The 25604-nt window shown below is 37.1% G+C and overlaps 1 protein-coding gene and 1 non-coding gene across 2 annotated transcripts in view; both read right to left on the reverse strand.

The window, feature by feature from the left end:
• Positions 1-3740: 3740 nt before the first annotated feature.
• LOC121488865 (26S proteasome regulatory subunit 4-like) overlaps positions 3741-25604 on the reverse strand; it is a 155007-nt gene continuing 133143 nt past the window's right edge. The window contains exons 2-3 of the mRNA XM_041751137.1: positions 8094-8340; positions 3741-4337 (exon numbers count right to left, since the gene is read on the reverse strand). Of these exons, the coding sequence (XP_041607071.1) occupies positions 3766-4337; positions 8094-8340 (819 nt within the window). The 3' untranslated portion in view covers positions 3741-3765. The remainder of the gene's footprint in view (positions 4338-8093; positions 8341-25604) is intronic.
• On the reverse strand, positions 16247-16348 carry LOC121490207. Its single transcript, XR_005987540.1, has one exon. It is a non-coding gene; the product is annotated as a U6 spliceosomal RNA (small nuclear RNA).

Here is a 25604-nt window from a genome sequence, read left to right on the forward strand (position 1 = left end):
TGGCAGCAACTCAACAGGGCCCATCGAGTGAATTTGGGGTAAATACCCAGTAGTGCAATTGCTGGGTCGTAGAGTAGCTCTGTTTTTAACCCTTTGAAGAACCTCCACACAGTTTTCCAGAGTGGCTTGTACCAGTTCACATTCCCACCAACAATGCAAGAGGGTTCCCCTTTCTCCAAATCCTCTCTAACACTTGTTGTTTCCTGTCTTGTTAATTTTCACCATTCTCACTGGTGTGAGGTGGTATATTATTGAACTTGGCCACAGCAACTACTTGCAAAATACATCTATGAAGGCAAGGGAAACAAAAGCAAAAATGAACTATTGGGACTTATCAAGATAAAAAGCTTCTGCACAGCAAAAGAAATGGTCAACAAAACTAAAAGACAACCCACAGAATGGGAGAAGATATTTGCAAATGACATATAAGATAAAGGGCTAGAATCCAAGATCTATAAAGAACTTATTAAACCCAACACCCAAGAAACAAACAATCCAATCATGAAATGGGCAAAAGACAAGAACAGAAATTTCACCAAGGAAGACATACACATGGCCAACAAGCACATGAGAAAATGTTCCTCATCACTTGCCATCAGGGAAGCACAATTATTTACTAACCTGACCCTCACTTTGTTTTTGTTTAATAGGACATATGGATATTTCAATCATGGAGTTGTTGTCATGGACAAATGGAGACCCAGTTAATACTTGCACCCTTCCCTTTTGGGTTCCTATTTTAGCTCTCTCTCTCTCTCTCTCTCTCTCTCTCCTACCTTTATATCCCAACATTCTACTTCATTCACAGTAAGTGCTTGATGAATGTGGTGATCTGGGTTAATGAGGAGCCAGTAGAGGATAAAGCCAGCTCCTGCAGCCTGATCTCATATTCTATGTACCCTCTGACATCTCTTGTCCTGGAATACCCTTGTGCACTACTTCACATTCTCTCAACCCCCCCTTTTATGCAGCCATTTCTCATGTAACCAGTTACATGGAAGTTGGACTAATTTGACCCGGTGAAGCCTGACAGCATCTCACCTTAGCCTGCACTGAATACCTCTTACTTCCTGCCCTAACGATTCTCTGACACTGAAGATTGGGATGCACTGTCCACATAACCTGAAAGTGTAGGAGACATAATAACTATGGGGCTATCCTTGACCTGGGGAATAAATGCCCTACCCATATATCCCTTGTTTAGAAATATTTCATAAAACTTTAGAAAGTCATTCAGGATCAATGACCATTTGGATTTCCCTTGTTTTGTGACCTGAACTGCCACTCCTCCTTTCTGAGATCACATTTCTAAATAAACTATCTGTAGACAAGACTTGCCTCAGTCTTTACTTACAGGAAACTCAAGCTAAGGCCTTTCAACCCACTAAAGCCCATTGTAGTTCCTTGAACATAGTACAGTAAATAGGCGATGCAATTGTTTACTTCACGCATTCACTTCATTGCAGTGAGAACAAATAAAAGATTCACCAGAGTTTCCCCTCTAAGACTGACCTCTTGAACATTTTTTTTCTTCCTCTTGAGTCTCTTCACCATTCACATTTCCTTATGCTTTGAATAAGTAATGCTGCAACCCTTGGATATAGCTGTTGATTGAATGGCGGACATCTGACCCAGAGGGAATCAAGTCCTCAGTAGGGTGAGCTAATCAAGTTTCCTCCCCAGAATTTGTTATCAGTATGTGGTGACACTAATCTCATTTGGTTGGATTATTAACTGGGAGGTACTAAAACATCAAGAAGAAGATATAATAAGAGTGTAGAGATAACCAGACTGTAGATAAAAAAGATTCAAAGATATGAGATGAGAGGATGCAATAAAAACAGGAATTGAAAAGGGAAAGCTGGGCAGCCCTGGTGGCCCAGTGGTTTAGCGCTGTCTTCAGCCCAGGGTGTGATCCTGGAGACCCGGGATCAAGTCCCACATCGGGCTCTCTCTCTGTGTCTCTCATGAATGGATAGATAAAATCTTTTTTTTTTTTTAATTTTTATTTACTTATGATAGTCACAGAGAGAGAGAGAGGCAGAGACACAGGCAGAGGGAGAAGCAGGCTCCATGCACCGGGAGCCTGATGTGGGATTTGATCCTGGGTCTCCAGGATCGCATCCTGGGCCAAAGGCAGGTGCCAAACTGCTGCGCCACCTAGGGATCCCCAATAAAATCTTTAAAAAAAAGAGAGATAGAGAGAGAGAAAAGGTAAAGCTTTCCTATTTCTGTTTCTAGTCCTTATAGAAGAGCAATTGTACTCCCTGCCCTTTGGTTTTTAGTTATACTCTTGTCCTTGTAACAATTAATTACTGAGTTTAAATCACCTCAGTGGCTTTCTTTCCTATGGACTTGGATCCTCTTTAGAACATTCAAAGTGATGACTAGTCCTTTTATCCATAGGATAGCAAGACCCTTAAAGGCCAGAGTTGTGTTCTGCTCATACGTGTATCCCCAGTGTCTCACTTACAGCGCTACATGGTAGATTTACATGTTTGATAAATAACTGACTAAAAGAATAACCCCTTCCTTTATTTCTTTTATTCTCCCTTATCTTCCTAGTCAACCTGAACACCGGCATACAGTCCACCCCTGCACCCTTCTACCACTCTGAGGTTTTCCCTTCCAACTTTAACTTCCTTAGTTCTCATCTTCCTAACACCCTGACCCAGTTGGTCCACTTTCAAGTCTATTGGTTTTTCTGTGCTCCATGCCAGCCCCTGCTGCTTAAGGAAATCACACATGTATGATAGTCAAATCAATGACAAGTTAATTCCATTTAACTTCAGTTTGAATCTGCCCACAGCTTAGCATCCCTAGATTTATCTTTAAAGGGATCTGATATATTACCAAAGCAACAGCTACAAACCTTTTACATTGTCACCCCAATTCTTTACCCACTTACTCACCACTGACTCACTTCCTGCCTCACCAGAAAAATTGGTGAGATGTGCCATAGCTATTATATATCTTTACACAGTTTCTCTTCTATTGTTTCTTCTTCCTTGTTTGCCCAAATTAATAATTTTACTTCTTCACTAGGTCACCATGCTAATCCAAAATGAACAAAAAAGGAAAAAAAAGCATTTACTATATATTTCAGATTTCTTTGGTTGGGGTTTTCCCCATGTGGTATTAATATTTCTTCTTTCAATTCATATTACCAAAACAGTAAAAACCAGGAAAAAAATATAAACCTAGTGGTTGCTGAAACTGGGGAGGTTGCTCTCTTGTCTTTTGTGCAGGTATTCCCGGGATCTCAGCTTGCTAGAAATATTGGCTGACATTTTTCTTTTGTAGTTGTCTGTTTCATAAAGAATAATAGTAAACATTCTAATGTCCACATCTTGGTTATTAGTATTCCACATTATTGCTTGGATGTTTCTTTGGTGTTGGTAAGGTCACGGTCTGCTTTATGCTTTATCTTTTCTAATGGTCATTAATTCTTTAGGTCACCTGGTGATGGTAAAGGTGCCTGGGGAGCCTGGTGTTACTCAGCACTGCTCTGCTCCGTGGCTGGAGCTTTTTTTTTTTTTTTTTTTTGGAGGGGGAGCACGCTTTATTGGGGACAGAGCACTGCACGTGACCCACAGAGGAAGGCAGCCCAGGGGGTGTCCTACACATCACGCGCAAAAAGGTACATGGGAGGTTTTGCTAAGACAGATCAACTGGAACATGGTTTCCTCCGGGGGCTTCCCCCACCTCCTCCCTCGGAGGGGTCAGGACATGCCCAACCATCTCCTTGAAGGCAGCTCTGGTCCACTAGAGATACAGTCCCTCGGGGGTGCCCTCTTGCTTTTTATAAAGAACATTTTCTTTAGATTTCTTGAAATCTTCATTTGTTACTTTCATCCGACGCTCTCTCAAGGCCATCAGACCAGCCTCTGTGCAGATGGCCTTGATGTCAGCATCAGAGAGGTCATCCTTAGCCATGATCAAGTCGTCCAGGGTCACATCATCAGCCAGCGTCATCCTGCTTGTGTGGATCTGAAAGATGCGCTTCTTAGTCTTTTCGTCAGGCAGGGGGAACTCAATCTTCCTGTCAATGCGGCCTGGTCTGATAAGTGCTGGATCCAAGGTTTCTATCCGGTTTGTGGCCATGATGACCTTCACATCACCCCTTGAATCAAATCCATCCAACTGGTTCAACAGTTCCAACATCGTTCGTTGAATTTCCCTCTCCCCACCAGAATTTGAGTCGTATCTTTTTGTTCCAATGGCATCGATCTCATCAATAAACACGATGGATGGTGCATGTTCTTCCGCAACTCGGAACAATTCCCAAACAAGTTTGGGCCCGTCGCCTAGGTACTTCTGAATAAGTTCAGAGCCAACTTTTTTTTAAAGATGTCATTCCATCTCTCTACTTAGTTTTGATATAAGGATCTTAAAAATGTCTTATTTATATACAGCCTCAGTGTTATTATGATCCAGTTGGTCCTTCTGTGATCTGGGTTCCATTCATACAACTCTACTAAATTGATGGGTTGACAGTGCCCTTACAATTTCCAAAATTGTTCTGTCCTCATCATCCTCCAACACATCTGATTTTGCTGACTACTTACCTTCACTCTTCAGGCTTTTGTAAAACGTATTTCTCTTGGTCTTCCTGCTAACTTGATGGGTATTCTTTGCATGAAAATTATCCTTAAGCTTTAGTTATCTTTGCATTTTCTTGGAGCTATCTTCCTCTGTGGTATTGCTATAAGTATTGGATGGCTCCCCCAAGGACAATAAGGGAATTAGCTTCTCTTGTATATTCTGGTCTTGAATTTCTAACGATTGGACAGTTTCCTTGGTTCTTTCCTAAACTGTTATATACACCAAATATCCACTTTTACCAAAAAGACTAAATCTGTATGACTTGTATGACTGATTCAGAGGGGGAATGCCAGAAAAGAGAGAAAGATGGAGACAAGCAAAAAATGGGTTTCAGATTTTTAGCCACTGCTTTACTAGTGGTAATGTAGATAGAAAAAGCTTAGAGATATTGGGTCATTCCTCTATCCATTCCTACTTCCAAGATAATTGGGAGGAGGGGGATGGTTAATTATTGAGTTCCTACTGCATGCCAGACATTAACATACGTATTTTATTTTTTAAAACTTTAAAAAAATTTAATTTCAGTATGGTTTACATACAATGTTATATTAGTTTCAGATGTACAATATAGTGATTCAACAATTCCATCTATCACCTAGGACATGTGCACTTTTTAATCCTCATCACCTATTTTACCCATTCTCCTCACCAACTTCCCCCTCTGGCAACCCTCAGTTTGTTCTCCATAGTTAAGAGTCTGTTTCTTGGCTTGTCCCTCTCTCTCTCTCTTCCTTTGCTCATTTGTTTTGTTTCTTAAGTTCCACATATGAGTGAAATCATGAGGTATTTGTCTTTCTCTGATTGACTTATTTCACTTAGCATTACACTGTCTGACTCCATCCATGTTCTTGCAAATGACAATATTTCATTCTGTTTTATGGCTGAATAACATTGAATAACATTACATTATATATATATACCACCTCTTCTTTATCCATTCATCTGTCAATGGACACTTGGGTTGTTTCCAATTTGGTATTGTAAATAATGCTACTATAAACTTAGGAGTGCATGTATCCCTTTGAATTACAGGTTTTATATATATATAAATAATTTATATATATATTTATATATTTATATATATATATTATATATATATATATAAATGTCCAGTAGTGTGATTACTAGATCATAGGGTAGTTCTATTTTTAACTTTTGAGGAACCTCCATACTCTTTTCCAGAGGGGTTACACCAGTTTGCATTCCCACCAACAGTGCAAGAGGGTTTGACATAGTCATTTTAAATGGGGTATTTCATTTAATTTTCAAAACAATTCTGTTTTACATACTTTCTATTACTGATTATATTTTACAGGACTACAGTATTTTAAGTGATATTTTTCAAGATTATATAATGAGTTGTAAGCCCAAGATTTGTTCTAAGTCTATTCAACTTCAAAAACTATCTTCCTCATCATAGCTCATGATATGAAAATATAAGGAAATACATAAAGCCTTGAAGATTAAAGCAAAATTAATGACTGGCTTTAAATTCACATTCAGCCAGAGTCAAGGTAGGCTTTTGTATTGTTTTGTTTTAAATTGTGGTGGTCTGTTTAAGTCCTAGTCCTTCTATTTAGGAAATTCTTCTTTCAGATATTACTGAGAAAAAACTCTTATTTTATTCAGGGTTTCTCTTCAACTAGAACTCTGGAACACAACTCTTCTTTTGGTAGTCTTATTTATACTTTTTAAATAAGATTTTATTTTTGATTAATCTCTGCACCCAATGTGAGGCTTTAACTTACAATACCAAGGTCAAGAGTCACAGGCTTTACCAGCTGAGCCAGCCAGACACCCCTATAATCTTTTTTTTTTTTTTTAAACACACAAACACATTCCTACATCAGGGCTTCTCACCATGTTATTGGCATTTGGTGCTAAAACTCTTAATGTGGGTAAGGCTATCTTGTGCATTGTAGCAAGTTTATCAGCTCTCTGGTCTTTTATCACTAGCTGATAGCATCTTCACATTGAATGACAACCAAAAATTCTCCAGATATTGTCAAATGCCTTCTTAGGGGTTCCATATCCATATCATCCAATAAAAATGCTTGTGTGGTTCATGAAGGCTGAGATTTATTAGTCTTGCTCACAACTTTATCCCAGTGCCTGGAAAAATACCTTACACATGCACAGCACGAAATACAATAAATATTTATAGAGTAAATAAGTAAATGAAGAGGAAGAAGCAATTTTTAAATGTAGAACCTATTTTATGCTATATCCTTCATTAAGAAATTTCCTTCAAAACAACTCTGTGAGGTTAATAATAATAAACTTATTTCCTAGATAAGAAAATAGAGGATCAGAAAGGATGACTTCCCTGAATCACACAGCTAGTTAGTGTAAGAAGTCATTTCAATTTCTTTTTATTTATTTATGATAGTCACAGAGAGAGAGAGAGAGAGAGAGAGAGAGAGGCAGAGACACAGGTAGAGGGAGAAGCAGGCTCCATGCACTGGGAGCCCGACGTGGGATTCGATCCCGGGTGTCCAGGATCGCGCCCTGGGCCAAAGGCAGGCGCCAAACTGCTGCGCCACCCAGGGATCCCAAGAATTGTCATTTCAATCTGATTCTGTCTATATTACATTTTACCCTTTTTCCCAGGATACCAAATTGTGGTATAGAATTATAAGAATGAGAGTTTAAGACTGGACAGATGAATTGCTAATTATCATTCCAACTTTTTGCAGGGAAAATGTCTTTGAAATGATGTGTTGTCCAAAATAGAATTTTTGAGTACTGTTCTCCAAACTTTCCCTACTTCCTACCATTGGCAACCTTATTTCTCAAGTGAAATGTTTAGTGATCTGTCGTGATTTGTTTCTTTTCCTCACTGCACATCAGAAGCATGCAGACTTAAAGCTAAATTGTTGTCCCATGTGTTTTGCCCAATCTTATCCCTCCTTCTTGGACTTCTTCTCATACGGCTATCCTCCTTGTTCATTAACTTCTCATCAACTGCCCTTTTTGCCCCTGCATATGTCACTCACATCAATGCCTTGGATTTCCATGGCATTTGGTACTTGGTTTTCCCTGTCTTTGAAATGTTGTTTGAAATGCTTATTTTGTAAATAAAGTTTTATTACAACTATGCCTATTTATTTGCATATTGCCTGTAACTTCATTCATGCTACAGTGGCAGAGTTGAGTAGTTGTGACAATGGATGATCAGTGATAAAAAAGGAAAAGGAACATCTTTTATGGAGTGCTTACAACAAATTTTGCAATGCTCCAACAACCTTGGCTTGGGTGCAAATCCAGAGGCTATAAAGATAAGCTTATAGATTTAGGGGAAGAAATCAAATAACAACCAATATATTACCCTGGGGAAAATGGAGTGGTGAAATATTAAGGAAATGTCCTTTTACCAGTGTTGATCAGGTAAGATTAGAAGAAGAGATTGACTTTTTCAAAATGATACCCAATATGTAATTATTCATTTCTGTTTTCTTTCCAGAGAACACTACAAATTGTAAAGTTACATTGCTTCCTGAAAAGAATAAGTTTTTCATATGCTTGGCCACTCAGTGACATGAACATGTTCCCAAATTGCTTATGACACATTCGTTGCCCAGATACAAGGGCTGGGTGAGGTTGATCAGCTAGGTCTAGCTGCCACTTTACCCATAGCTGAGAATCACAATCTGAAAACCAGCAATCTTTGACAAAAGTATTATTTCCAAGCACTTCAAGGAAAATACTCTCTTTACTTTGTTGTTTGGGAGAAGCCTGGAAAGAAAATGGACAAATGCATCAAGATTTTTCTCTTGACCTAAACTTCAGATATTGGAAAGATTGTGATGAGTTCCCAGGCTAAAAAATTTCTTTGGTTGGAATGACTTCAGCATAACAGTGGAGTTTCAAGTGTTCATTCTTTTCTCTTAAAAGTAAAAAGTTATGTGATAATAATTCTAATGATGATAATAATAATGTTAAGCAAGGTGAGCTGCATGCTATAATAAAGAATCTGAGGGTAGCTTAGAGATATTGATATTCCCAGTGAAGCAGACCTCCTGGGTACCTTGTTTCCAATGAAAACCTCAGGGATGCTGGCTTCTCGCAGCTTTCAAAGCCCCCATACTCATCACTGGGCCTCCATTGCAGTGGAAAGAGAGGACATGATGAATGTTTGCCATGTATTTCAATTCCTTGTCCTGGAATTAACACATATCATTTCTGCTCATGTTGGCCATATGTAACAGGACCCCACATAGAGTAAATACAAGGGGACTGGAAAGCATAATCCCTGGTTTGGCAATGACTTCCCAGCAACAACTCTATAGCATAGAAAGGGAACATGAATCATTTATTGTATATTTTAGGCACATTCTTAAATTATACAAGGTTAATTAGGTTCATTTCCATAATACTTTTCACTACAAGTAAAAAAAAGTATGGTATCATTGATCTTTTTTCTATTAAATAAGGTTGTAATATGAATTAAATAGGTTAGTAAATGCAAAATGTTTAGAATAATGAATGGCACATAGTAAGTATAATGATTGGTATCTATCATTTTTGTTACGTTTTCTGAAAAAAAAAAACAGCTTTTAGGTTTATTTTTTAATAGTTATTCAGGGACTCCCAACAAGACCCTGTTCTACATTGGTATTCAATTCAGTCCATTTGGTTCTACAGATATTTATTTAATACTTACCATGACTGAAGAGTTTATTTTCCATGGTTGTCTCTGCCTTCTCTGACCTATTATGAAATCCGTAAGCTATCTGAGGTTCCACTGAACAGATGAAGGGATATTCCATTTTATGTTCCATAATCAATCAACAGGTACAAATTCATGAGACTAATAAATCCCCAGACTAATGTGGTTTCTGTGGTGTTGGGGCTACTGCTAGCAAAGTTCAACAATTGCTTCCATATCTTTAACTGTATTAATTTCCTGTGGCTACCAAAACAAATTAATACAAACTTGGTGACTTAAACAGCAGAAATTATTATCTCATAGTTCTGGAAGTTAGAAGTCTGAAATCAAAGTGTTGACATGGATAATTTCCCCTGGAGGCTCTGAAGGAGAGTATTCCATGCCTCTCTCCCAGGTTCTGGTGATTGCTGACAGTCCCTGGTATTCTTTGGTTTCTAGTTGCACCACTCTGATCTCTGTCTTCTCTTTCCATGTCATTCTTCCTGTGCCTCTGGGGCCAAACCATCTTCTTATGACACCAATCATTGAATTAGGGCTCATCATAATCCGTTATGACTTCACCCTACTTGCTTATGTCAAAGATCCTATTTCCAAATAAGGCCATATTAATGGGTGCTGGATTTTAGGATATGAAAATGTATTTTATGGTGAATGCAATTCAATCCACAGAATTAACTAAATTGATTATACTGAGATGATGATGATAAGGTAAACTTATATTATATGCTTGTTATATACCAGGCATTAGGTTAGGTATTTTATAAGGATTGCCTTATTTAATCAGAACACACTATTGAAGCAAGGATATTATTATTTTTACTATTACTATCATCATAGTCATCATCATCATCATCATCATCACACCATTTTAAAATGAGTTGACTGAGATATGGAAAGGTATGGATGCTTTTCCCTAGGTGAGAAAATGAATTGACAGAGCTGGAGGTGGAATAAAGTCAGTGTGAGTCCAGATCCAATGCTGTCATTTAATATATTGTACAGTCAACATCTGTTTCTAACTCTGTAACTGCTCCTGAAGCCAATAAAAATGTAGATCCTTCCTCCAGTTCCAATCCAGCACATGGGGACCTTCTCTTGCTGCTGTTCCCTCCTTATGTTTTCCCTTTGATCCTTCCTGTTTATATAAATGTTTTCCCCATTTCCATCTCAGAGCTTTCAGAAGATGCTGCTCTTCTCAGTTAACCACAGCTAAAGAAGATTAGCTGAACCTTTTCCTGAAGCTGTGCTCTGGCTCAAGGCAAGCTTTCAATGCCAGCTTCCTTCCTTGGAATCTCTGGCTGATATGTCATGTAATTGCAGAGCAGAAAAGCCTTTCTACTCATCCAGTTTGACCTGAATGTTTGCACAGGGCTTTGTAGAAAACTTGGGTTATTGTTCCTCCTACCTAAAGAGAAATCAGAAATTACTATTTTGGTGGGAAGAAAACTTTTTTCTTCATCTGAGGTTTATAAATTATAATCACTGAGGCAGCCTGGGTGGCTCAGCAGTTTAGCTCTGCCTTCAGTCCAGGGCCTGAACCTGGAGACCCGGGATCGAGTCCCACGTCAGGCTCCCTGCATGGAGACTGCTTCTCCCTCTGCCTGTGTCTCTGCCTCTCTCTCTCTCTCTCTCTCATGAATAAATAAATAAAGTCTTTAAAAAATAAAATAAAATAAACAAATTACAATCACCTGTTATAGTAGGTAAAAATTAAGGATAGAAACAAAGCTATATAATGGCCTAATGATCCCCTCCACAGTAATACCTGTATTTCCATGCTTCTGAGGCAGCCAGTGTCAATAAGCTCATACACACCCTTCCGTTTTTCCCACTGTTCTGATACATGTATATAAAATAAGTGTTTAAAATAAAATAAAATAAAATAAAATAAAAATAAAATAAGTGTTTAGTTAGACTCATTTTAAACCAAACAGAATCATACTATACACACACACATATATATAATATATATATAATTCATATATATAATATATATAACATATATCATGGCTATTTTCATCCAGAGTTTAATCCTTAGACCTCTTCTCCAACTCATTGTTCTCTTGGAGATATCATGCAGTCTCAAGCCATTGAAAGTCTCTAGGTTGTTGACTCCCAAATTTATATCTCCAGTCTGGGTCTTTGCCTGAATATCAGACTTGCATATCCTATTATGTCTTCATCATCACTCTTTGCATGTATCATAAAATTTAACATTCTCACACAGAACTCTAACACTCTCTTCAAAACTGACTCTATTTGCGCTCTGTCCCATCTTAGTTTATGGAAATTTCATCATTCCATTGACTCAGGTCCCAAAAATCTTATAGCTGTGCATATGTCCTCTCCTTCTTTCCAAGGATAAAATCCTCACCAAATTGTTCAGCAAATCCCTTTGTCTCTCTTTCAGTGTATATTCAGAGTCAGTCACTTCTTATTCCTTCATTATTTTCATTCTGGTTTAAATCAGAATCTAAATTTTATGATATATAATATAACATACACTCACACATATTTATAATTAATATTCTATTTAATTATCTATTATATTCCATAATAACATTATATAGAAATTATATATATAATACATATAATCTTTGTTCTAAATTGATTTTTTACGCAAGTGGGATTATACTATATATGTTATTCTACTCTGTCATCTTTCCTCTCATTCTCCTATTTTTATTTTCAATTTCCGCTGTTTTTCTTGCCACGCATTTACCTTATCTACTCTCCCCATGGTAAAAAAAAATGTATCTTTTTATGCATAGTTTCTCCATCCTTTATAACCATTTAAAAATATAGATATCTATTCACTTATAAATATATAAATTAAGGGATTAAGGAGTTCCTTGTTTGCTTTACAAAAAAACTGAATTATATCTCCCATACATTTTCTATATCTTATTTTTTCGACTTGTCAGTAAATAGAAATCTCATGAGTTAACCATTATTGCTCAAATTCATTTTAATGACTGGTCAGTATTCCATGAAAAATGTAGATGCAGTAAGATTTATTTAATCTCATTCTCCTGGTGGATATGCCTTGTTTCTGATTTTATCCCCCCTGTGAAACAATGCTGGAATAAACACTCTTACATTCAGTTCCCTTTATTTCTAGGGTAGGTTCCAGAGAGTGGGACTTCTGGGTTGAAAGAGATTCCTGGGTCAAAGGTGAATTTTTATTTTGAATAGATGTTTTCAGGTTTCTTTCCAAAATGGTTGTAATAAGTAACGTGTCTACAGGTGATGCATGTGAGTATATTCCTCCATTGTTGTCAGTAGTCAGTGTTATTGTACCTTTTAAACTTTGACAGGAAATAGATATATAAGGTAATACTTTGCTCTTCCTCATCTACCAGTGAACTCAAGCATCTTTTCATATGTTTGTTGTCCATTTGAATTTTCTCTTCTACAACTTACATGCATGTAGACTTTACTATTTTATTTTTTTGATAATATGTGATAACTCCATGTTATAGATACTACTTCTTTATCTGTCAACTGTATTGCTATCCCTCCCCCTCATTCTTCCCATTTTATTGACTTTATAGTATCTTTTCTCCCATTTCTATGGCCATTTGTGTCTATATTTCTTTTTAGTGCTTCTGGGTTTTCTGTGTTTATTGAGGTCTCTCCAAACCCTAGGTTGCTGTGTGCTTTGGTCCTTTAATTTTGTTTTTCACATTTAAATAGTTTATCCATTGACTTTTTTCTTATATTTAGCATGAGATAGATATCCAACCTTATTTTTCTTTAGGAAGATAATAAACTGTGTTAGAACTAATAAATAATTTATCATTTTTCCATTGTCTTAAAATACCACCTTTGCCATATATTACATTTTTATATATACTGAGGTTGTTTTCTGGAATATGTTTGTAGTTTTTCTATTTGTAGATTACTGTTCAATACTATATTAGTATGAATACAGAGGAGTTGACATTCAGGTCACATTCTATACCAGTTAGCTATTATTACTTAGTGGCTTACAGCAATGATCTTTCTTTCCTTTTTCTCCTTCTTCTCCTTCTTCTTCTCCTCTTCCTCCCTCTTCTTCTCCTCCCCCTTCTCTTTTTTCCTCCTCTACCTCTTTCTTCTTCTTCTTCTTCTTCTTCTTCTTCTTCTTCTTCTTCTTCTTCTTCTTCTTCTTCTCCTCTTCTTCTTCTTTCTTCCTTCTCTTATTCCATCTATCTTGTTAGTTGGCTGGGTGGCTTTTCTGGTCTGAGTAACTTCTGATCCCTTCTGGGCTTTCCCATAGACCTGTGGTCAGCTAATGCATTGGCCAGGAGCTGGATGATCTAGGATGGTCACAACCATAATGCCTGACTGTTGTAGGCTGTGCACTCTGGTGCCTCAGTCTTCTCCACTTGACCTCTCCTACTTTAGCAAACTAGTTTGGGTTCAGGTCCATGGTCATCTTAGGTCATCCCAGGTCATCATCTCAGGATTCTGAGTATGGTGAGAGAGAGAAAGTCCTAATGTGCAAGAACTTTCAACCTTGTTTATATCATGCTTATTAATGAGCTAGTGGTCAAAGCAAGCAAAAGCCCAAATTCATATTCAAAGAAGGAAGGGTGCAAATTTACTCTGCCTCTTGATTGAAGAGATATGTATGCAGGAATTGGAAGACTTTGTAGTCATTTTCAGAATCTTCCACACATTAAGAATCTGAATGAGACTTTGTTTTCCAGTGTCAAATAGGATCCTGCCACTCTCCATCTTATAAAATTGCCTTGGCATCTTTTGATCTTCAGAACTCTCAATATGACATGGTCTGGTCTCTACCTACCTCACATCAGCAATGCCCATTCACAATACCCTGGGCTCCATCATGCAGAACTATTTTATTTTCCTTTTACCTGTATCTTTGCTCAACTTAAGACAATAAGATAGCTTTATCCTCTTGCTTTCACGTTTCTGCTTTGATTCATATTGGAAGTAAATGTTTTCCTTGATTCACTATGCCCTTGCTGGTTCCTACTCTCCAAAAAGAGGCTATTTTCCCTGGAAATGTACTAGCAGCCACTAGTACATTTCCACTGGCCACTGGCCTTCACACTTGATGATCCTTAAGAGAAAGGTCACTGTTCTCTTGCACCTGCAATACTTGGGAGGAGCACTCCCTCTCTTTCTTCCTCATCTCTTGTGGTCTACTCATCAAGACTGTTCCTTTCCCTGAGGAGGAAGCTCATCAGGGACTGGGTGGTAAGTCACAGTGAGATAGGAAGTAAAAGGCCCTGTCACATCCTCTAATCAATAACTTCACTTTTGCAAAGGTTTGGGCCCATGCTTGCTATAAAAAAGCAGATAATCCCACCCTCTCTTAGGTAATTAATTCTCATCTTTGTTAGGTAGACTCTGGACAGAACAATGGTGATGCCTTACATCCTATGTTCCTGTGTCTAGATTGTTCTTCTTTCCCTTTTCATTAATCTGTCCTTTCAATTGATATTTACTGACTGCCTCCTACATGCCATTGTGCTAGATGTTGAAGATACAACAACAGATTAGATCAACCCAGTCCCTGTTCTGATGGTGTTTGTAAATCAAAGTGATTCTCTTATAAAGTCTTTCACCATTTCACTCACATCCATTCCTACTTCCTATAGCAAGTGCATCTTTTTTTTAAGTTTTTATTTATTTATTCATGAGAGACACACACACACACACACAGAGAGAGAGAGAGAGAGAGAGAGAGAGAGAGAGGCAGAGACACAGGCAGAGGGAGAAACAGGCTCCATGCAGGGAGCCCGATGTGGGACTTGATCCCGGGTCTCCAGGATCATGCGCTGGGCTGAAGGCAGGCGCCAAACCCCTAAGCCACCTAGGGATCCTCCTCAAGTGCATCTTTTAATCTTTGGTATTACTATAATTTTAGCTCATTTGTCATTCTCCAGGGGAAGTATATACACGCACATGCACACACATATCTAGGCTTGCTTCCCCAAGTTATATATGCTAAGAGAAGGACGATAACACAACAGTAAGGAAAAGGCACTTTTGTATTTTTTTAAAAGATTATATTTATTTATTCATGAGAGACACAGAGAGAGACAGAGACATAGGCAGAGGGAGAAGCAGGCTCTCTGCAGGGAGCCTGATGTGGAACTCCATCTCAGGACCCTGGGATCAGGACCTGAGCCAAAGGTTCAGATGCCCCAGGAAAAGGCGCATTTGCATTGGAGCTTACACCCAAGAATTACTATGAATCCAATCCTTTGACTTTCCTTCCTTTCCCTTCAGGATCCCTGAAAGTTCACATATTTTGGGGAGTGATTAGTAAAGTGCTTTCCTGGTAGTTCAAGGACTGATTTCTATTTTCTTCCTTGTGGCTGTAGCCAGAGCTACTGACTGTCTCTTGTATTCAGCTCTCTGAGACCATAGGCTCTGGACTCAGACACTCACTGCAGCTTTGTAGTTCTGGTTGGGGTGGGAAACAGGTACTTTTCTGGGGTTAAAGCTGTCTATTTAACTCCTCGATGTAATAGTGCTACACTTTCAGACTGGTTGGTTGGTTGGTTGGTTGATTAATTAATTAATTAATTAATTCATTCATTCATTCATTCATTTGAGAGAGAGAGCAAGCACAAGCAGGGGGAGCTACAATAGGAGAGGGAGAAGCAGACTCCCCACTTAGCAGGGAGCCTTGTGGGGTTCTATCCCAGGATCCTGGGATCATGACCTGAGCCAAAGGCAGATGCTTCAGTGACTGAGCCCCCAGGCACCACCACTTTCAGTTTTCATATGGAATTTATTTTTAATAGTTCTGGAACAAGTTCACTATTTCTGATTCAGAAAACACTTTTTTTATGAGTTTTTTTATGAGCAGAAAACATTTTAATGGATCTATCTTTTTGTTTTCACTTTAAAGGATAATATCATTATGATGATGATCATCATCATTATTATTATTTAGTATGCAGTTGCTGGATCTTCTTTTTATTTCTGTATGAATTTTATTTTTCAGTTGAAAATAAAGAATGCTTCACAAATTTGTGTGTCATGCTTGCTCAGGGTCCATCCTAATTTTCTCTGTATTGTTCCAATTTTGGTACATGTGCTGCTAAGCAAGAATTAAATATATTTCCTCTTTAGTGCTTAGTGACACTAACAAATCTACTTATTTTATGGATGAGGGATCAAAGGTCCAGAAAAGAGCCTTGCTCAGAGGCAAGTAATTCTCTCCCTGTCCCTCAGTCTTATTCTCAATGTCCCAGGCTGGATTTTCAGCTCAAGTATTCATCAGGTTCTGAAGCAAAGAGGTTTGCTGGTGGTCTTTGTGGGCTGTCTGAGGAGTCTATATGAGCAAACAGATTAGGTCTCACCTCTTCCTCAACACTATCTTCATTTGTTGAGAGACCTTTGATTGGCTGAACATGAGAAAGCACTCTGTCCTTTTCATCTCTGGAGTCTTGGAACCCAACTCAGGTCATTACAATCTGGCAGATTGTAATGAATTAAAACCTATTGGAAAATTATGAGGATGAGACATACCCTGGCTCTTTGCTCCAGTCTAAGATAGCGATCTAATCCAAGTTCCTAAGGAAGTGTACCTGTGTAAACTTGTGAATATCATGGGACAAATAATCACCCTTCTAGTTCCCAAGCCTCTGACCATCCAGTAGAACCACCTTGCCTACTAATGCATCAGAAATAGATCAGAAATCATAATAGCTGCTACTTGTGATATGGTGCTTATATACCCACTGCAACTTTAACCTAATTACATGTATTGTCTCATTTAGTCTTAACACACCTTAAGAAGGCATTGTATTTTTTCCATTTATAAATGAAAACACTAAAGCAGAGGAAAACTAAGTAACCTGCTAATATCACACTTCAAATGACAGAGCTACTCTTCAAATCAAGACACTATGACTTCAGTACTCGAGTTTGTAAAAAAGAGATGACAAAACAATCTCTTCATGACATTTCAGAAAATGTCTTGAAAACCACATGGGACTTTGCTTTGTTTTGGCATTAATAAGACAGAGCAGTAGGACTGGAGCTGACCCAATAGTGAGTCAGGAATCCCAGATTCTCATCCTGACTCTGACAACTTACATAGGCTTCTTGGACTGCAATGTCTTCATTTGTAGAATGATAGATGGAGCTAGCTGGTCATGACAAAGATGTCATGGGCTTTGTAGTCAGACAAGGTCTAAAGTTGATTTCACCATATACTAACTGTGCTTGCTAGGGCAGGTATCTTAATCATTCTGAATGTTTTTTTTTTTTTTTCACCACATGTGGAGTGGGATTTAAAACCTTATAATAAAAGCTATTGGGGCAGATAAATGTGTCATATAAGAAGAGAAGCTCAGGTGGGGCTTGTGAAAGATGCCTGATCAATGCTCCATAATATGTTCAGGTCTTTCAGCTGGTGAGTCTAGAAACAAGATGTGGTTCCCAGAGCTCCTCTCTCTTTAGCACCTTTATTTCCATTGACATCCAAGGCTGAGCTACCCTCCTGATCTGTGGCTATGGAGTTTGTGGTTTGAATGTTTATGAAGTTTATCTCCCTGGAAGCCATAATCAGTGCCAGGATTCTCCCTATGGCTCCTTGTTTTAACAACTCACTTTTCTTGGCACATTTGACTGCTCTGGGTATAGGGTTTCTATGATCTCTCAATATCCTGTTTCTGAAGTCCTTGAGGGAATCTGAGCAACCCTACATCCTTTCATCCTTTTCCCCACTGAGGTGCTTTACTAAGAGAATGATACACATAAGGCGGCAAAAGAAAAAAAAATCAGAAGAAAAATGCTTTGTTAATAGCCAAGAATTTAGCATCCATTAATATATAAATACCTGATAATTTTGAGTTAAGAGTTAATAAAAGAGGAAGTGAAGTGTCATATCTTCCCCAAGTTTAGATTTTGAGACCCATGGGCTGAAGGATGGCTGTGGGTGAAGGAACATGTAAATGTGCACAAAGCTCCCTGAATGTATTTACCCAACTGGACATGGGGGTGGGAAGAAGTAGGCTAAGAAGGAAGACAAGCCTACCTTAGAACTGAGATTTTTTGCAGCAGAAGACAAAATAAGAAAGAGATGGGCAATGTGGGTTCCTGCATTAAAAGGTACAGTGGCCTCATGCTCCAGTAAGTGTAGCCCAATGAATACATAGGCTCTGATCAGTCAGCTCAACAAAATAGGCCTGGCATGAGAAACAATTTCAATATTTGAAGGAAAAATTCTAGAAGTCTTCTTTCTCATAGCTTGTTAATCAGAAAGGACTCTAATGTATTTCCTTTTCAAATTGCCGGATAATTCACTTAAACATTTTCATGCTAAATTCCTAGAGTATCAAGGTGGAAAGAATCCTTGAAGACATCTAGTCTACCAACCAATCTTTTGAATGAATAAATAACAAAATTCCAGAAAGAAATGACTTGTCTAGGGTTGTTCCAGGGTTCTATATTCCTTAACAAGTATTCTCTCCTCTACTATAGTATACCATTAATCTTGAAATGCTGTTGTTGTTTCTTTGTTCTCTGTGCTTCTTCCTTCTTGTTATTTTAAAAATTTATTTCCAATACTGATGTATATCCCCCATATATCCAGAAAAGATTTCCTCATGTACACAGAAGACTACTAAAGAAGCAATTCATTCTAGATATGCACCCATTAGACTATACATATATCCACCAAAATAATTATATACAAATGCTCACATTAGCTTTATTTATAATATTATCAAGCTAGAAACAACTCATATGACCATCGACAGAAACATAGATAAAAAATTTGTGATGTACTTAACATTCCATTTTACAATGGAATATTACACAGCAATATAAAGGACAAACTACTGATAAGCACAATGATGTAGATGGATTTCAAAGACATTATATTAAATAAGAAGTTAGACACAGAAAATTGTGTATTCTATGATCTTATTTATATGAAGCTCAAGGATGGCCAAAACTAATCAATGTAACAGAAGTCAAGTGACAGAGTTGAAGTTGAGAGCTATTGATTAGGAAGGGGTACAAGCATAGGGGAGTATGAAAATAATCAATGTCTTGTTCTGGGTGGTGGTTGTAAGGGTGTGAAAATATGCAGACATGCATAAGTCTGCGTATTTTATAAGTACCTAAATTATACCTATGTTTAAAACAAATCTTTAAAAGAGCACTAGAAAAGCTGGAACTATCCCAATGGAAAGAATAATTAACATACTCCAAACCTAGGCTAATAGAATTAATATCATTGAATACCAAATTTCATTTTAAGATAGCAGCCAATGGAAAAAAATCCTAATCATTTGTCACTCCCATTTAAAAAAAAAATCACCAGGAGAGAGATTTTAGAAGTGACATTTTCTTGTAAAATTAACTTATCATATAGTCTTTTAAATGAAAGGCATTAGACAATATAATGAATAAAATCTCTGATATTAACTCAGCAGAAATGTTGAAATATCTTAATACACCCATATTTTTCTACCAGTCTTTCATAAAGATGACATTTATGATGAAATGGGATGAAGAGATTTTCTCAGAGGAAAAGATAATGAGATCCAGGTGATCATGACTTACCTAATTGACCAGAAGACAGAGCTTTGACCAACATGTCTCAACTGTGACATGTACAGGAACCACCTGGGGGATCTTGTTAAAATGTGATGAAGATTCAACAAGTTAGGAATAGGGCTGAGATTCTGTATTTCTAACAAATCTCTGGGTGATACAGTTGTTGTTGGAACAAAGACCACACTTTGAGTAACAAGGGCTTAGACCACTCAGGAAGTGTTAACTCATCATTTACATTACTTGTATTGGGGTGTTTGTTAAAAATAAGATTTCTGGGCTCCCTCTCCACAGGAGGTGTGATCAAAGATGTTATTTTTTCTTTAATAAATCTAAAGAAGATATGGCATATGTTAAAATTGTCTAGCCACTGACTAAGAGAAATGGACTTGTGACATGCCCCTTATAGTTTTCCAGTAACTATAATTGTTGCATCTGATTTCACATATCAGGAGAAAGGAAGAGAAAGGGAAAGAACATATTTTCAATATCTTATATACATCAGTCACTTAATGGATGTGCAATTAACTTTAGTTCATTTAATCCTAATGAATATCCTATAAGGGAATTATTTTCAATATTTTAGAGTAAAAGATAATAGTTGATAATTATTCAACACCTACTATGTCCTAGACAATAATAAATGCTTTAAAAGTATCATCTCAAAGAGTAGCATGATGAAATAGGCTTTGTTGTTTCATCACCATTTTATATTTCAAATAATGACACCACTCTGGAATCTGTCTGACTTTCTAGAGCTCAAGCCTCAACCCCTAAATGATATCATCTAGGAAGGCCAGGTTGCAACCCAGGTATTGTTTATTTATTTATTTTCTTTCAACTTTAGTTTGACCAAATAGCACATCTTATTTTCTTTTCATTATGCTGTTATTACTCTATCATTCAATTATTTTGTTTCAAGAAGTATCAATGAAAAGACTTAGGGTATTAGACTATAGTTATTGACATCTGTACAGTATTTTACAACTTATATATAGATTGTTTACAAAATATTTTAGCTGATTCGATTCTCCATGTATCCTCATTTTATGTATCCTCATTTTATGAATGAGCAAACCAAGTGCATTTTCCAAGTGCCAGGAAAATGGAATTAATTCTCTGTATTTCAGATGTCAAACTTCTCACTCCAAATCTGCAAGCTTCCCTTAGGTCAGTCTGCTAAGGGAAGAAAGAGAAGAATACGGGAAGTGGGGCAAGCAATTACTTGGGAATCAGCAGCATTGCATTCTGGTCCTTGCCCTGCCAATAGTGGAATGAAAACTTGGGCAGTCTGGTTTCTGTCTTTGAACTATAACTTTTTCCATCTTAAAACAAGGGATTAGAGTAGACTTGTTATTTTTAAACAGTGTTGACTCATTTTTATCAAAACTATTTCTTTAAAATAAATCTTACAATGGACCACTAACTAATAAAGTAAATCTTATGGTAGATAGTTAACAACTAAACACTGAGAACCCATAACTTTCCATTCTAGGGTAGGGCCAGAATCACATTCATTTTGTTACTAAGTTCCCAGATCAGAACAGTAGGTACTCATAAATACCTTTGAATGAACAAGGCTCCTTTATGGATTCCCTGGGGCACAGTGTGAAGACTGTTGGGTCAACAGGGGTCAAGCTTTTTTGTGATTCTAAGAGGCCACATTTCTTAGAAACTAAAACTTCTCATAAGAGTTCAGACAAAAAGCAGAGATTTCTCTGAATATCCCTACTATACAGGGACCCCAGGTGTTTCCAGGTAAAGTCATTTCCACAAAGGCAGAATTCTACAGTGCTATTTTTCACATGATGAAGTATCTTATGCTTAAGGATTGGACAATTTGTTCTCCCATTCATTCTCAAGAAAATACCAATTGAATAACAAAGCAAATGAGACAAAAAACTAGATCTACTTAGTGACTTATTTTTTATTTTATTTTTTCTTTGCTGTGAACTCTGTGCACAAATCTATTCTTCTCCCAACTCTTCTGCAAAATTCCTGGATCCTCATGGAAATTAGTTTTATTTGTATGTTGTCTACATATCTAACTATGACACAACTGACACTTTATTTTTCTATTTTTAGATTTTAAAAAGAGGTTTTATTATGAAAAACTTCAAAAATACAAAAAAGTGGGATGAATTACTAGCACAATATTTAGAATTACTAAGAATCACTTAGAGTTATGAATACAGTATATTCTCATACACTGCTCAGTTCTACTGTTTGTCTCATTTACTATACCTATCCCCATTTTCCTTTGTGAAGAATTTCAAAAGTAGTTTGATGAGATGAGCACTGCGTGTTATACTATATGTTGGCAAATTGAATTTAAACAATTTTTTGAAAAAAAAGAATGTCCACAGAGACGATCTCTGTGTCTAAAACCAAGAGCAAAATGCTTCAAATGGCCAACCGAGAAGCTAGTCTTCATGGAAGGTCAGATATAGGCAGAGGGATGGCCATACTACCTAGCACAATCACCAAACCCTTTGCATCTAGCCCCAGTCAATAACCCTCACTTCACTGTCTTCCCCAAGAAGATCATATTCTATTTACCCACACCATGGGCCATCCTGAGTCAGCTATACATAGGGTCCTTCTCTGAAATGTCCTTATCTCCCTTTCACAGCTGAGAAAACTCTCACTCATTTTCAAGACGTAGCATCAATGTCTCATTCTCTGGATTAAATTAGTCATATTTCCTTATTGATAAAGTACTCTATAAACAAAGATATGGTAAACTTATCAAAGCCTTTAATTATATATTATAAATCATCAAAAATATGTAATTGCTTATGAACATTTATAATTTATTTGTGTAGGCAAGGCATCTATTCATTCTATAGGTAGATTCTAGGTGTGTGTTTGTGCCTGGTTAAATCCTTTGTAATGTTTCTCAGGACACCCCCATTTCCACCTGTGATCCTGTGTAACAAACTGATGCATACACTCATTGGCAGCAGTAGAGCTATGGTCCATTCAAATTGCTGCCTGTCATCTAGAAACAGATCTTAACTTATTACACAGATATAATGGAGCTAGATTGTATCTGCCTATTTCAGAGGGCTGATTGTACACCTCTATTCCTAATTCCCGTTTGGTGACATTACATTGGTAGTTTAACAGAAAGCCCAGTGGAAGTATTTATACTATGGAAGTGGGCAAACACTCCACATCATTCTTTTTCCCCTAGAAAGTTCGCTGCTAAAACTTTATCAGAATTTTAGTGCTCATTTGTCACTTCCTGATCTCTCAAATTGAAGCATGTCATTACATATTGTCATAAACATGCTCCTCTCCTTTGTAGTACTTACCTTTGTTGTAAATTGATATTCATTTCCACTAGGAAGATTAATTGGGATCATATATATTAAATACTGATTATAGGTCTTGGATATTTATTAAGTTTAAATTATTAAGTTTATTATTATGTAAGTATCTGATAAGGTTATTTTTCCCTCCACAAAACTTTCCATGAAAGCAAGATAATATTTGTTTTCTATCCTCAGGATCTAGCACAGTACCTGGCCCATGATAGATGAGCAATTACATTGCAATAAATTAATAAATAAAATCACTTTTTTTTTTTGCTGTTGACAACAGCCCTCTGATCTACCACACACTTAACCCCCTTTGTGTTTGCTTCTCAAAAGTAAGAGAGTTTGGATTTTGCATATTATCTGCATAGGGGATGCGAAGGAGTGTCCTACCTATGATTCTGTCACATTAGTCATGAGCATTTGCGTCTGTCCCTGTCTTTTAGTAAATTATTAGTATGAGGACAGGTTTCCTGAGAGACTAAGTAACCTTTAAAAAATATTTAGTGAGTAGGAACAACAAACGTATCTTGGGGATTCATGTCTAGGAAGTAGACTTAATTAGGTACTTAACCATTCACTATTATCCTCTCCCTTCTATGTAATAATGTGGCTTTGATTTGGTTACTATGGCTGTCCAAGTTGTCCTTGTTTTAAGAAAACTCATTTTTTTCCACTTGTCATTTCTGAGGATGTTACAAAAGATAGTTATGAAGTATTTTTAGCTTTCCCTTTTCTCATTTGATTCATTAGTGGGAATGTAGCTAAAATGTGGCTTCATTAGGTCTTTTCATTGATGGGCATACATTCATTAAAAAAAGCTTGGCCTTCCAATGCTGACTTTCATCCATCCAGGGATTCCTGCTCACAAGCTAGACCTTGCATCTTTAACAAGAACATCAGGGTGCTTAGCAGTGAGGGCTGCATAGGTGAGGCACCATGGATGGATTTAAAGGTCAATCCAGGAAAATGAAATAATTTTGTTTTTAGTCCTTTGTTCTGCAAACAAGTGATTTGGAATATCTCAAACCTTACAGCACCAGGAATCCAGTGTGTAAGTTTGTATAATTCTGGTGGCTACCCATGACATTGTATTCTTAGCATAAATGTACTGCTAACATGAGAGGCCCCTTGGGATTCTGGAAGGGACATTTGGCTGAAGGTCAGGAGACCTGAGCCCCCAGTCTGTCCCTGGTATTAATAATGATAATAATAAAAATAGTTCACACATTTTGAGTTCTTGTTTGTGATAGACAAGATTTTAAGAGATTTATAAGTATGAGGATATTGAAGAGATGCACAGGCTGAATGTAATTCTTTTATTCCTTGTATGTTTGCTCTAGTCTTCCTGCTCAATCCCATGCACTGGTGTCTAGGAAATAAATCAAACACTTAGTCCAATCTAAATTTAGTCATAATGAATACTTTTAACCTGAACTGTCCAAAATGGTAATCACCATCCACATATTCCTAGTTTGAGCAGTTAAAATTTGTCTAACTCAGATTGACATAAAAAATTGTATAAAATACCATCAAATTTTAATACTTTGAGAAAAAGAATGCAAATCTGTTTCATAATTTTTATACTGATTGCATGTTGAAGCATTTTAGATAGTTGGATTAAAATGCATTGTTCAAATTAATTTCATTGCTTACTTTTATTTTAATTTAATGTGGCTACTGCAAAGTTTAAAACTATATATGTGTCTACTATTAATGTATTCATCCAGGCAGAGAAACAGCTGTGTTAAGGATCTGAGTCTTAAATAACTTGGTGCTTTTGAAGAAATGGAAGACAACACAATATCTTGGAGTGCAGCGAACAATTCAGAGTGTATAAAAGGCAGGGAATGAGATAAAGGTAGATAGAGAGTGAGGGATCATATCATGCAGGAACTTGTAGTCTCTGGTAAGAAATCTGAATTATTCTAAAAACAATGAGAAACTGTTGAAACATTTAGGCAGCAGAGGTAGGATATGATATATATTTGATATCAGCTCTCTAAATTCTCATTTCCCTGCCTTTATTTTTTTATTTTTAGTTTTATTTTTTTAATAATAAATTTATTTTTTATTGGTCTTCAATTTGCCAACATACAGAATAACACCCAGTGCTCATCCCGTCAAGTGCCCCCCTCAGTGCCCATCACCCACTCACCCACACCCCCCGCCCTCCTCCCCTTCCACCACCCCTAGTTCGTTTCCCAGAGTTAGGAGTCTTTATGTTCTGTCTCCCTTTCTGATATTTCCTACCCATTTCTTCTCCCTTCCCTTCTATTCCCTTTCACTATTATTTATATTCCCCAAATGAATGAGACCATATAATGTTTGTCCTTCTCCGATTGACTTACTTCACTCAGCATAATACCCTCCAGTTCCATCCACGTTGAAGCAAATGGTGGGTATTTGTCATTTCTAATGGCTGAGTAATATTCCATTGTATACATAAACCACATCTTCTTTATCCATTCATC

This window comes from Vulpes lagopus, chromosome 4 (assembly GCF_018345385.1).
Source record: "Vulpes lagopus strain Blue_001 chromosome 4, ASM1834538v1, whole genome shotgun sequence".
NCBI classification, from domain to species: domain Eukaryota; kingdom Metazoa; phylum Chordata; class Mammalia; order Carnivora; family Canidae; genus Vulpes; species Vulpes lagopus.